Genomic DNA, 14367 nt, shown 5'->3' on the forward strand with positions numbered 1-14367 from the left:
GGGAGGGCAATTAATCACGTCAACCTCTAACCGCATTAACCTATATTTATGACGCTGGTGAAATTCATTTAACCTTCCAACATTCCCGTTACATCAGAATTAAGCAGCTATTGTAAATATTCTGAATACCGGTGTCTCGTACAGTGACAGTAAGGTCTGGTACACTTGACAGATATGGGGGGTCGCTAGAGTTATGGGGGACATGCGATAGGGGTAGGGATTAAGTTGTGTGAGGAGTGATTGAGGGGTACCATCGGGGATAGGAGATACTTGTGTCGGTCAGTTATCCCCAAAACAACCACAAATCTCGCCAAAACATTGTCGTGGTGTTTTAAAACATGTCATGAGCTATACAATGTATTATCAACTGTCGGTGGAAAACAAACTTGAATTTGTGTGTTTTTCATATTGTGCCTGGAGATGTGAATGTGTTGTCTTTTTTATCGTCACTGTGGGTTCAAATCTAAAATGTGTTCGTGATTTGGTATGACGGTGTGTACTCAGTTTCACTACGTGCGACAAAGTGCTTATTTTGACTGTTATATTGTGTGTGCTCCATGTGTACACAGTTGGGTGTATGTATCGTGTGTTTGGTTAAATAGATGGTGCGGTAATAATGACTGGGTGTACTCAATTCAAATGTGTGACTGTCTGATGGGATGTACTCAATTCAAACGTGTGACTGTCTGATGGGATGTACTCAATTCAGATGTGTGACTGTCTGATTGGATGTACTCAGCTCAAATGCGTCACTATCTGAACATGTGAGAGTCTGACTTAGTGTACGCAACGCAGATGTGTGACTGCGTGAATGGATGTACTCAGTGCAAACATGTGACTGCCTAACTGGATGTGCACAGAATATCTGTACACCTGGGTAGTGCATATTCATATCTAAACTGTATATATGTATACCTAACTCGACGAATGTGTTTAACTCCATTGATAATAGTTGTCACAGACTCGGTCACAGACCAGGCATGTCACACTTCTACGATGGTGTCACTGTCACGAACACGGAAGGCCTTAACGCTGGTTCTTCTCGCCCTCTCTCCGTCCACACTCAAAGCCATCGCTTGTCTCCCCATTCACGCAGATCGTTGACCGTTCATAATTACCTCTAAAAACGTGTGCTCAGACAGAAAAATCAGCTACAGGTGTGTTGTTGTTTTAAGTTCAGGTGCCACACAGGTGTGTTGCTCTTTCTTTAGATATGGTGTAGGTGCGTTTTGCAGCGAAACACATGTCAATACGAGCATGTCTTTACTGTCTCCGTAGGGAAACCTCTTCAGATAAAGGGTAACGTGTTTTTTATACGTGACTCCTACCTGTATACCTTTTACCTGCGCACCTGTACAAATGTACGTGTTGCCACGACTAGGGCATGTGTAACCTGTCTATGCTCCGCACCCTTACAATTGTTACAACAAATGTATTCACACCGAATGTCGGATCTTCAGTTGTTAAAGAGCTGGACTCTGGCCAATTGCAACCAGGAGTCAAGTCACTTAACTATACTAACTGTTCGCCATTGTCTATCAACATGTCAGTTAATTATATGAGTGAGTGACGCGGGCTTAACATCGGGCTTAATCAGAATCTCACTCATATCACAGTTTGTCTGCTTGATATGAGAGGGAACCGGGAATAACCCTGGTCCACACGTGGTGAAGCCAACCAATACGAGTATGCGGACAACAGAGAATAAACCCACAATTATACGTGACCGTTTTCTCCTTGGGAGATAACTCTGCACAACGAATTGCCGAGAGTTATCATTTAATGAATATCAGAAATTCACAGAGTGAGTTCAGCTTTACGCTGCTTTTAGCAATATTCCAAAATATTCAACCACTTGGCTACCCCACCAACCCATTAATGCACAGATATAATACCAAATAACGGTCGATGCTAAATGTATCTCAAGTACTTTAAAGGCTATTTTTGAGACATCGATATAAAAACAGCTCGGCGTGATCTAGCAAACTTCCCCAAGTCAAAGTCTGCAGCAGATTACAGCATAATACCACATAGGTCAACTTGACATATCCTACAGAACCTGGACAGTTAGAGCTATTATAGGCATTGAGCAATCTCGGTGACATCGACAGGTACTCGGTCTATGCGTATCCCCCGGGGACAAGGCCTGTTTAACAGGTCACTAATGACTCTATCTGCCTCATTAGTCATACCGGCCACAGTCTTTTCTATCACGGTCTGCACGTGGCGCTTGCTTTTCTCGCTTATTGTCACTTTCCCGTGATCAGGTGCAACAGGTGCTCGCGCAGCCTGATCTTTGTTATACTGGGTATTCCCAGGATATTTCGGAAGGCAATAGATCGTGAAAAGTTGTTGGCGTGACGGCGGAACAGGTGGCAAATGTGTTCAATGAACGTGTGTGTGCGTGTGTGCGTGTGCGTGTGGAGGGCAGTTAATGGTTGAGGTCTTCGCGTGTGCAAATCCAAGTACTTAACCGTGCTTAAGCTCCCTGGGCTTTGTCGCAAGCATTTCGCTGAGGCTGTGACGTATCAGTCTGTCAAGGCACTTGCTGCTTGTCAGCCCATCGGCGCCTGGGCCCGTAATTGTGGCTGAATATTGTCACATTTAGGCTTTTACATCTAAAGAAAACAACTTCTCTTCTGATGGAATAGCTATAGTTTGTAAAAGGAACATGCCTCTGGAATCGGCATTCGGAATTCTGTTTCACGAGTGTCGATCAAGGTGTCGATAAATCACATATACCAGCTAACATAGACATGTATAAACTCTATTTTCATAATTTAACTCATTTATCACTCGGTGTCAGTGTATGACAAAACGTCCGTCACGGCAGCAGGGAGGAGTCAGTTGATGGTGGACCAGACAGTAGGACGAACTGGTTCAACACTCGAACAAACCAGATGCTAACATGGCAGCACAGCCGCATATTTTTGTCTCTTACTTTGAAAAAAACACAGCATCATTAATGTCATGATATGTGAATTTAATACCAGGCGATTAAATTATACTTCTTTCACTTCTCAGACAACGAATCTGCACGGCAAACAGAATATATTTCAGCATGTTTTGTGCAATTATTAAATAATAATGTACGTATCATTAATAGATAAGTCAAAGGGAATGTTAATTGCCTTGCGTCTATTATTATATTCTGCTTTTGTTTTGGTGTGTTGAAGGAAATATCTTCAAAGAATACAAACTGCACAGACGTGATTGGGCAGTGCATTCAAGCATTATTCATGAACGAAACACAATGTTAACCGAAGTATAATGGATATAAAAGATGCATATCATCTGAATACAAAAACACGAAATTCAAGAATGCGCGAACCTGTTTGTTAAGTTCTAGAAGAACATGACTAATGTCTACGCGACAGTGGGGGTATATCAATCTCAATATTGAAAGAATCGATGAAACACCACATCTCACGTTGGCAACTCTCCCCTCCCCCTCCCCCTTCCACCCCACTTAAGGTAATGTGACGATGCCATATTGTCCGCATAATATGCAGTCATTATGACGTGGCACAACACTCCATGTGCATGCGCACGTGCTGCACGCGACCCAAAACGAATTCACCATTAGGTACGGCTGTGATTGATCGTGGTTCACAATAATATGATAATGAGAGAATTAGTTGTCTGAAATATTCCGATCAGGCTCTTTCAAAAGTGCCTACTATGTTACTATGAGGAATAACAATAGATGAATATTAAATTATAATACTATTTCAGAAAGAAAAGCTGTCACTAAATGAGAATAATATTTCAGATCTAAAACAAAACCTGAGACAGTAAAATCAAGAGTGGTATTTAGCCGCTCTTGAATTATTCAAATCACCTGATAATGAAAGGTCGAGCATATAAGGTGGGCGGCAAGTTTATCATAAAGCAGACTCTCATGTTGTCCCACACTGGAGTGATAACTACCCACGTTCTTGAAATCCGTATTCAAAACCAACATGTCGGACAAGACCAGACCAATCATCACCGCCCATGTTACGCCAAAGAAACGAGCTTCAAACAGTTTAATAACATTACGTCAAGGACTTGTACAGTAGGGGCGAGGTAGCTCCTGTCCGCCGTCTTAGCATATGTCTGCGTTTGTATGTATGTCAAGTACTTGAGAAAACATCGCCAAATGACCCGCATTGAAAGAGCATTCAACGAGCCTCAATATTGTTCTCCCAGTGCTTTGAGATCCCATGTCCAGGTACTATCATCAAGGCTTAGCCACTCAAACCAAAACAGCTGACGACATGTTAACCCTGCTGGGGCTTCACTATTACAGGTATTACACACTGAAGGCATTGGGGGACTCCAATCTCCAGTAGCCCCCGAGGCCGGTCTTTCTGTGTCTGGGCGCTGTTCTGTCTGATCACCGGTAGAACAAAGGGTGAAGTGTGTGTGTGTGATAACGCCATGCTGTTACGACAATACGGCAACGTTAATGCAAGTTTAAACTACTTCACTACCAGAGTAGGTTAGGAACGGTTACAGAACTTACTTTATCGGGGTCACGTTCGGTACCATAACTTATTGCGTGAATTCAGAACTGATGGCCTACTGACGTCTAGAAGTTTTAGAATGACAATATATTATGTAGGCAACATTTAATTAAGACATTACCTATAATTGTGAAATATCTGTTGTAGTGTGCTGGCGTTTTAGAGTTTCAGAATAACAGCAAAAGCAACGACACTGACATTTTGTCAAATTTTTAAATAGAGGACATGAACATGAACGCTTACTTTAATGAGATTTCATTTTTTCGAAACTTCCGTTTCTTTTGATATTCAGTAAAACAGATTACCTTCAGTAACGACATTACTAATATCTGTGGACTGTGTACTGACGTTTTTTGGTAAGTTTCAGAATAAGGTATCGAGGTGGTTGTACTTCACTGTGTACTCTGAGTGAGTGAGTGAGTGAGTGTTTAGCAATATGCCATCAATATCACGTCAAGGGACGTTAGAAATAGGTTTCCTATATTCTACCCATGCGTTGAGTAGAGCCCGTTACGAGCGAACGCTTTAACCACTTGGCTACACCATATTCCCCATTGTGTACTGACTGTGTGTTGTTTACAGTTACAAGTGAGATGTAACTGATGTGATGATATTGATTCAATGTGATTTTGTCAACCCATTTCAATAAATTGAAAATCATAATCTTATTCACAAACACGTAGGTAGATGTACAAAACACAAGATTCTTTATACACTAAAGAACTGAATCATGACTAAATGTTTCAAATGTTGGCATGCTGCTGAATTGTTGCTGTGTGTTTTTGGGAGTCTTGGCCTGTGTGTACTCCTGTGAACCCTCTCACGAGAATGTCAGTCATGATTGTTGGGAAGCCAAGAGCCCAAAGTGGTCAGTCATCACGCGTAAGCCGACCGGGACACCAAGTCCACGTTCAGCTGAGGTGTTCAACATTCACCACGAGGAAGACAATTTCCTCGGTCCATAACAAATCAGTGTGTTGAGTTCCCGGTGTTTTCACTTTAAATCAGTACTGTTGTGATGTTGACTTAATCACAGACACTTCGCTGACAATGCATGTTCCTCTAAGAGTGCTCTTTTGCAAACAAGACCCAAGCGTAAATGCCCTTAAATGTTCGTAATGGATATTCAGGACTGTCTTTCTGATTCATGTCAATATGTTTACATAATTTTAACTGAATCGGAATATGCATCCAGATTCTTTTGACATGACAACACATCCAAACTAAAGTCAGTCAAAGTCACTCCCAACCTGGGCGCCATTTCACAAAGCTCTCGTAAGCCTAAGGTCTCGTAACTTTTCTCGCAGCATTTGTACCTGGCATACTGTAACATAGGAGGTGCAAAGGCTACGATAAAAGTTACGAGACCTTAGGCTTACTAGAGTTTTGTGAAACGGGGCCCTGCACACGAGAATATTCTTATCAAACGTTAAAAGTTATACGCAGAAAACAACATTAACTCGAGGACCTGGGGGATCATCGCTAATATCGCTTATCCGTATTTCGAAACAAAAGTGTTTATAACAGGGTCTGGCTAACGAGGTGCCAATGCATCTGCTGAGACAAAAGCCAATATACTTCATAAGGACCATGTATCATTTCAAAAACTGCACTCCAAACACGTGATTAATTTTTGCCCAAAGCATGCTTCTTTTCATCGTCCAGTCCACATATCGTCTTTACAACTGAAACAGTTCATCCCAGCATGGTTCAGACAATATCTTTAATCTGCCGCCATCATACTTCCGGTAATAAGATGAATTGAATAGTTGTATGACAAGCAGCCTTACCTTGTACTGTTCGAATACGGCGAGTGCGCGTGCGTAGCCTTCTTTGGAATACACACATATCGCCGACAGAAGTTCAAAGATCTGTTTCCTCACTGAAATGTCGCCTGTATCCAAACCTGCAACAGAGAGTAAATATTGATAAAACAGGTAATCACATACACAGTTTGTAGAGTCGAAGGGGGGGTTCAGGGGGGTAACAGCGTGTTGAGGGGACAGTGAGGGGCGAGAGGGGAGTATTTAGTCGTCAGGTTCTCTGTTGACTTGTTGACACTGCCAATAAAGGCAACCAACGACAAATACTAGCAATTAATTCGTCCACAGCCTGAGTTTAATCAGCATACGCCTTCGTTCGACACCAAATCATCTCGCATCAGCCTGTGCAAAAAGACGGACTGTTTTTCGGTTAAGTGTAACCAATTCCATTAATTAATCTCCGATTAAAGTCTACAATATGCTTCTTCATCAGGATGTGTATGCGATGTTATCTCAATTCAACCACTGTAAAAATTAAAAGACAGTATTTTTCTGTACTTTGTTGCCAGACAACAAACAAACATTTACTTATTTATGCAAAGTTTGCAAGTGCTCCGGTACGGGTAGAGCAGAACGCGCTCACCCTCTGTGGCTACTTGTTTGCATTGAAGATTTATTCGATCACACAATTCCATTTAGAGATATATTCATATAATAAACTGAAAAATGCCCTATCCTCTATCCTCGTTGTAATAAAACCCTACTGTAACAACTTATAATACTGAATACAAATTACGAATATCTTCAATCAAAACTCCATGTGTCCATTTCATTATCCAAACACTTTCTTGGACCAGCACTGTCGCTCATTACTAGATCATGTTTTGAGCGCGATTTCTGTGAGAATACAGTGGGAAGACGTCTATACTACTATGTACAACCCTCACTATTTCAATATCTATGTTTGTGAACTATCCCCTATTTTCTTTATTGAATTCAGATACGGTATGCCTTGTCTCCTCGCGTCAATGACCTCTCACAGTAAGATTTACATTAACAACTACACGGGGACTAGCTCTTTCTGTGTCCAGTTGAATGTCCTCGTGGTCATCATGTGTCCCTTTGTGTTTTATCGCCCAGGGATCAGCTGACCACAATGGCACGTGCAAGAGGTGACCCTTTTCAAGTCGCCGCCACATCTGCTTGTACTGTCATCTCGGACCAAACCGGACACAGGTGATCATCCGAGAATGTCCGACATAAGGGACCACTCTGCCAAGACAAACTCGGCTCATATCTTTGTATTTGTTTAAACATACACTTCCACGACATCAATAGTAAACCTTTGGATCATTTAGGTGTATACAATCCCCCAAAAACCCCGCTAGGTTTGGCACCTTTCCTTGAATTACTCTGTCAAAATGCTAGTATTTCCAATTTTAAAGTTCAAACTAAACCGACACTTCCCACATCACGTTCTATGACTTGTCCGAGGCGCGCGCAGTGGTATCGAAAAAAACAAGTCCAATGATCTTCCTTATTTACAGAGACGTGGGAATTTTGTTTGCTGGGTTTTTTTTCAAAACAAAACTGTCTCAATGTTGTATGGACCTCTGTGTTACGACTGGAGTCGATGTGACACAGGAACTACACCGTTCGGTAGTTAATCGATCGCTGGATGGGCTGCAGCACAAAGAATACACAGACTGATTCGTCATACAGCAGGGAAACATCAATGAAATTTATAAATTTGCCCATGTATGGTAACACCGAAAACGTGGTCGTTGAAATCCGACTACGGTCTTTGTTTCCGAGTACGTCTCTTAATGTTTTCATATCTCTAATACGTTCTGCTACCGTTACTTTGTGTTTTTTCACATTCAAAAGACTAACATGACAATCCCGCCTCTGTGTGGTGTTAGCAATAACTATCAACATCAATATTTCTCAGACCGTTTCCAATTATTCAGGAATACTCCCAGTCTGTTGAAATATACACCTTGGATCCATTCGCCACGTAACGTCGTTCAGAGCTAAAAATAGCATCCAATCGAAACACAACCGATAGACATTCAGTGCTACGTTGAAGAAATGGAGATGACGTCATTGACGTAGCGAAATTACTGTGGGGAAAAAACTTTCCATCATTATGAAAGCGCAGTATAATACACTGGATGATCGGATGTGTCCCCTGATGGTGTTGGCAATAATAGCAGCAAGGGTACTGGATGTGTCGTGTTACAGAAATATCACAGGTCGTGCGATTTTTATGTACCACACTGGGGCTTTTCTCGTACCGCTCAATTAAATTCCGAGGAAGCGTTAAAGTGGTGTCCGAGTTGATGTATTGTCCGAGTTATCGAGGTGTTTTTAGAGACAATCATATGTCAAAATGTCTAAAATGAATGTTAATTAAGGCTACATATAGACATGTCACTTTTCGTAAGGTGATGCTGAAGAGCAGCTTCGGTCGTTGGAGGAGGTGTTGGTTAATGACTACACGAGACTATGGGGAGGAAATAGGGTAGGAGTACAGTGACTCATTCACTCCTCATCTTCATCAACGTCTACTACCACTTCAAAGCCGCTTTCGCCTTTACCGGGTGGTGGAAGAAAAACACCTCTTTGATTAAAGTAAATACGGGATGTGAGCATTTGAGTCTCCCTGGGGATTCAATAAATATTAATTCAGAATTGTAACGTAATTCAATGTAAATGTTCTTTTGAAAATGTATTTGAAGAGGATCAACTCTAGAAGGTTCAGCAAATGTTGTTCAAAAAACCAGAAGGAAGTCTGAAATGAATATGCAATTTTTAGAGTTAGCTAAACATAAAACATATTACATATTGACAGAATTCCCATTCAGGTGCTGTTTGATATCTGTGGTTTGAAGTTAGAAGGGCGCATAGAAAGAACTCCTTTGTCCTTATTTTCTGGCTGGGTCTGATGTAACTGTTCATGGTTTTCCAACTGTCGGGTCAGCCCAGCTGGACGTGTAAAGGACAGGTAACTTCATGTCCACCCGGGGTGACCTCTCACCGTCTGGATGACCCATCGGGTCACAGGTTATGGGATAACAGACCAACAAAACAAACACTACCCCAGAGTCGTGTTACTGACAATAAATGCGGATTAGTGTTCTGTGGGTCTTAAGTCTTTGGAACGAGGGACAGGTACAGGAAGAATATAAACGTTGAAGGAATGGTTGAAGAATGGGGACTAAACTTTCAACTACCGGTTGAAGTCTCAGTTTCTCTGAATCAGGGGTGAGGATGGTGGTGAGGGTGGGGGTCTGGGGGCCTTGATAGTCCCTTAGGCTGGGTATGAGATTGTTTCATGAGCGTGACAATATGCACTAACCATCTTGATCCTTGATACATGTGCTTCAGGGTATATCTTACGGCGGTAATATGGGCGTTGTGGTTACCCTTGGGTTCGGGCTGGAGAAAGAAGTGAGTCACAAACCAACTGGATATATCTGTGGGTTAATGGTGACGGTTTGGGTTCTTAACGCATTTCAAAATTGCCAACGCTATATCGTCACTGCTGTGCCACTGGGGTAGCGTTGCGCGAACTGAGACATCTGAATTCCACAATTAAAGCACAAGGAGGAGGCAGCCATTGTTAGCTATCTAGACACCGACATATTGGTCTTTCAACATCGCCATCTGCTGCATTGACTGAGTAAATACTCAGCAGATATTAGCATTTTATGGAGAAAGAAAACGAAATATAAAAAACAACACATTTTCAAATCCCAGTAACACTGCTTCCAGTGCACCCTATGGAAAACTATCTCATTATTGTTTGAGAGACAAACGCTAATTCAGTAATCCTGGCTCGTACTGTCATAGACGAAAACAATGGAAGCGACAAAAATGTCTGAGTTGAGTACATGTTGTCAATATTGTTCAATAACAGATGTTGCCCTAACTCAAAAATAATATTTTAAAATTGTACATTTAACACATCACCAACACCATTTCATCCTGTGACTACAGACGTGCATTTTAATATAATCGACATACTAGTCATTATCTGAATCAGTTGTATGTACTATCACTGAAACCCCTTTGCAATCAGATGCCACAAGCTGGTTTGAAACGGGTGGACGTCTCGGGTGGGTGAGGAGTCCCAACTACCAGAGCGAGCGTCGAGTAACGAGCCAGCCACCCATTCACACACACACACGCTATACCCCAATCGCTGTCACCCCTTCTGTAACACCGTTAACCTCATGAACAGCGTCAACCATGAACCCTGAACAACATAAATCGGGCAAGTGTAGCCACCGAAGAACTAACTTCACGCATATAATGAATACTAATATATTTAATAGTATCCTAAGGCAAATATATCTATATGACAATACCGTGACTAAGGCTGGGCGAATACGACTGAGCATGCACAAGGTTTGCACATGTATTTATGACTTTGAGCAGAGTTAGGTTGTGAGGATCATTTGAAATATCGGATAAATATTCCAGTATGATTTAAATATTATGCATGTCGGGTACGTCGGTGTACAACGTGGTGTATACTCGTGGACAGGCCATGTTTGTAATATGAGTTAGATTTGCCGTTAACATTATCACTACAGTAAAGCTGGGTCTGTTTGTTTAAATCATGACTAAATTAACTTGTTATTTCTTAACACGGAAGTTATTGAATCATTTCACCTAAAGGCTACAACTACTGAATCATAAGACGCCTAAAGGGATTGCCTATGAGTTCAAACAGATTCGCCGCTCTGAAGGTATAGAGTTATATCACGCATCTAAATATTGCTTTATTATCTGTTTTAATTAATATCTGGAAAAGATAGAGTTTGATATGTGATATGTATCCACAGGCAGAATGAACCTGTGCCAAACTCGACTGATGATACCGTTAAAATAATTACATGTACCTCCATCGTATAAAGGTTAAGGTATTTTAAGAGGTATTTCTCATATCTTATGAGAAAGCGTTACATTTCTCGTAGAAACCGTTCAATATTCAACATGCTATGAAACATTTATCACAGGTATGTGCGTGATTGATAAATAAAAAGTTTACTGGGGACTAGGTGAAATATGTGTAATGTGTTTTTCCCTTTGTGTTAAAGTAACATGCACAAACACAGGCTTCCGTCAACCATTCAAACTATGACACGAATCAAGTAGTCGGGACTATTTTACAGCTACATCTGAACCAGAGAAGGGGAGGGAGAGAGAGTCGCTTATGCGTTTGTCATCACTTGGAAATGTGTGTCAAATTGGCAGGCATCGCCTCTAGTCAGCAGAGGAATATGTCCACACAGACCCGAATTGGCTCAACTCCAGGGAGAACGCTACAAACTGCAACGACAGGTATCACAGGTAGGTCGGTCAGGTAGACCAGGTGCGAGATGCTCCAAGTGATGATGGATCGACTGGAAAAATCATCCCCGGGTGTGGAGTATTGTTTAACCTACGTGACAGGTTTCACGAATATTAGCCTGGGGACAAATTGCGAAAACGATTAATTAGTCAATAATTACCTCACAGTTGGGGGTTGTCAGTTTCCAATGTTAATTTCAAATTATTCCTTATTTACGATCTAAGCACTTGGATATATTCCACTTCAAAACAAGAAATGTGATTAAAATGTGCTATATACTGACTTACGTTAAAAAGTGTTTTGATTTTTCATACATCAAACACTCTCCCGAAACAGAACCTCGGAGACTCAAGACACACTGATGAATGATATGTGGTTTTATTAAAATGTAAAAAAAAAAGTCAAAACAATTTGGTTAAAAGGTGTATATAATTCCCTACATATATAGTTAAAGTGATTAAACTATGTGCAAATAACGCTGACGTGTGTGTTCTAGAACTGTCGGTTTTATTCATAATTTACAAACACGAATCTAAAGTTTCTCCAAACGGAAAGATCCCCCGAGACGAAAGGATTCTTCAGGTGAAACAAAATGCCAGAACGTTCTTCCGCCGCTACAGAGATCAAACATATCCCCCCTTCCCCTCCCAACTTCACCTGGCCTAAAGGCTACCTGTGTTGACAGGACGGTTACCTCTTGTGTCTGTCATTTCTATACATCCAACATCGCCTACAATTCCTAAACCTGTAACCCTACTCATATACAGCTTCTTTCATTATTACGACCACATCGGTAAATTTTAAACAACACATTAGTGATTAAAACCGCACTTAAAAGCAAAATTCCGGGCCTGCTCCCGCCTAGACCCGGTAAACATAAGGAGCTAGCTAAGAGCAGTGGCCCTTGCCGCAGACTTAGGTACTGTATTTCTCTAACTACAGTGGCAGTTGTCAAATGTGTAACTGTTTTCAGCGATGTTAACTTACCTGTGGAGAACTTGCGTATAAACTCCTCGTTTTCAATGATATAATCCAAGCTTGTTTGCGAACTCATGACTGCCCGTATACATTGAATAATCACAATTCGGAGTACCACACAGTAAAATCTCCCACTCTTTTGTCTTGTAGACTTGTCCAAACTTTTAAACAGTATCCCCAATCCATGATTGTGAAGAAAATCTGCAAGCCATTCGTCGTCGCATTTCAGTTTGCGCTTCAGCGCGATATAGGTTTGAATGCGAGGCGCTCGGTCTAGCGCTAAGGCTGTTTCCACTTCAATGCGTGGATCGTTTGCTCTTACTGCCGTACTGGTCTTCGCTGATTGGCTTAGAGCGTAGCCAATGACACGCTTCATCTTACACAAGCCTGGGCCATTGTCGAGATGGTAACTTTCATCCATTTTGAAAGTTTGAATTTCATACCAGCCTGGAAATATAGAAATTTAGATGTGATTAATGTTTTTAACGATTCCATACGACTGATAATATTCAGCAGTGTATTTAAAGAACTAATTATTATGATTAATATTCAACGAAATTAATGTAAATTTCATTTAAGCAATAAGGGTGCAATTTTACACGATATCACGATAATTAAAACCATTTGTTGACTGTTTAAGGCGTTTTTCTGCACATATCGCTAATGTATGAACTATTTTTCGTTCAACGTCGCCATAGATCTAGTATGACAAGACTACAAGATTTGGATGATTTCACAATTAGTAGAAATGGTGGCATGCGTATCGCATATCTCCTGGGAAAAGAAGCTATTTAATATTCATGAGAAATTATGAGCCATGGTTTATTATTAGCAGCATGCTTGCTTTTACAAGTTTCGTTTTCAGTGTATTAAATCAGAACTCCTGGGGCTCTTCGCTTGTTATGTAAACAAAATACGAGGAAGGTTACGCATGCATTCACCAAAGCCATCACGCTCTGTGATTTTCTTTATTGACGTTCCTTTCCTGTGTATTGATATGTAAATTTAATTTTCAAATATTTGACGAACTTGTGTACAAAAGAGCGGAGATATGTTATCACGGTCCTGCCCCTATCAACTTCAAGCGAGATACGAAGTTAGTGACATGCACTGTCTATCTACCTGGGTTTTGACTTCTTTAGATTATCGAGGTGTCGATATTTTTGCAGTGAATTCATATTTATTTTTATTCCTTAAGGATGAATACAGTTGAACAACGGATCAATTAATTATTTCCAATATAACGTGTCGTTTATATTTCATTCACGATATATACTAAACATTCATTAATCGGACATGTTCGTTTCAAATTATTCCTCCTCTTTAAATCGTCCGGTTTTACAAAATTCGGGATTAACGAATTAAGGGTTGGTAGAGATATCCAGTTAAATATAATCTGAATTTTGAAACAGTCATCGTAATTTCTGTTGGTTTAGAGGAGTAATGAATTCCAGGCTAAGCAGGTTTTAATGTGGGTACATATCAGTTGCTGATTTCTAATGCGGTTAGTCAAGTTGTGTTAAAGTACATGTAATATTGTATGGTTAGCGTAAACATGTATGATATACTTGAGCTGATATGATCTGTTGTGTGCATATGCAGGTCAGATGCAAGCCACGTGTTGGATCAGGCCAAGTGTTAAAATAATCATACACCACTGAATAAACGCTGATGGGTGAGTGAGTTAGTTGGGTGTCACTTTCATAAGCCCTGCAGTAATAACAGATGGGCTCCGAGGCGGCTGTAGTCTTTACGG

At 40.9% G+C, this 14367-nt stretch overlaps 1 protein-coding gene across 1 annotated transcript in view; it reads right to left on the reverse strand.

Annotated features, from left to right (window-relative positions):
• LOC137274279 (uncharacterized) overlaps positions 1-13032 on the reverse strand; it is a 55624-nt gene extending 42592 nt beyond the window's left edge. Inside the window, exons 1-2 of the mRNA XM_067807400.1 lie at positions 12621-13032; positions 6299-6414 (exon numbers count right to left, since the gene is read on the reverse strand). Of these exons, the coding sequence (XP_067663501.1) occupies positions 6299-6414; positions 12621-13032 (528 nt within the window). The remainder of the gene's footprint in view (positions 1-6298; positions 6415-12620) is intronic.
• Positions 13033-14367: the final 1335 nt, after the last annotated feature.

Source organism: Haliotis asinina, chromosome 2 (genome assembly GCF_037392515.1).
Source record: "Haliotis asinina isolate JCU_RB_2024 chromosome 2, JCU_Hal_asi_v2, whole genome shotgun sequence".
In the NCBI taxonomy this organism is placed as follows: Eukaryota; Metazoa; Mollusca; class Gastropoda; order Lepetellida; family Haliotidae; genus Haliotis; species Haliotis asinina.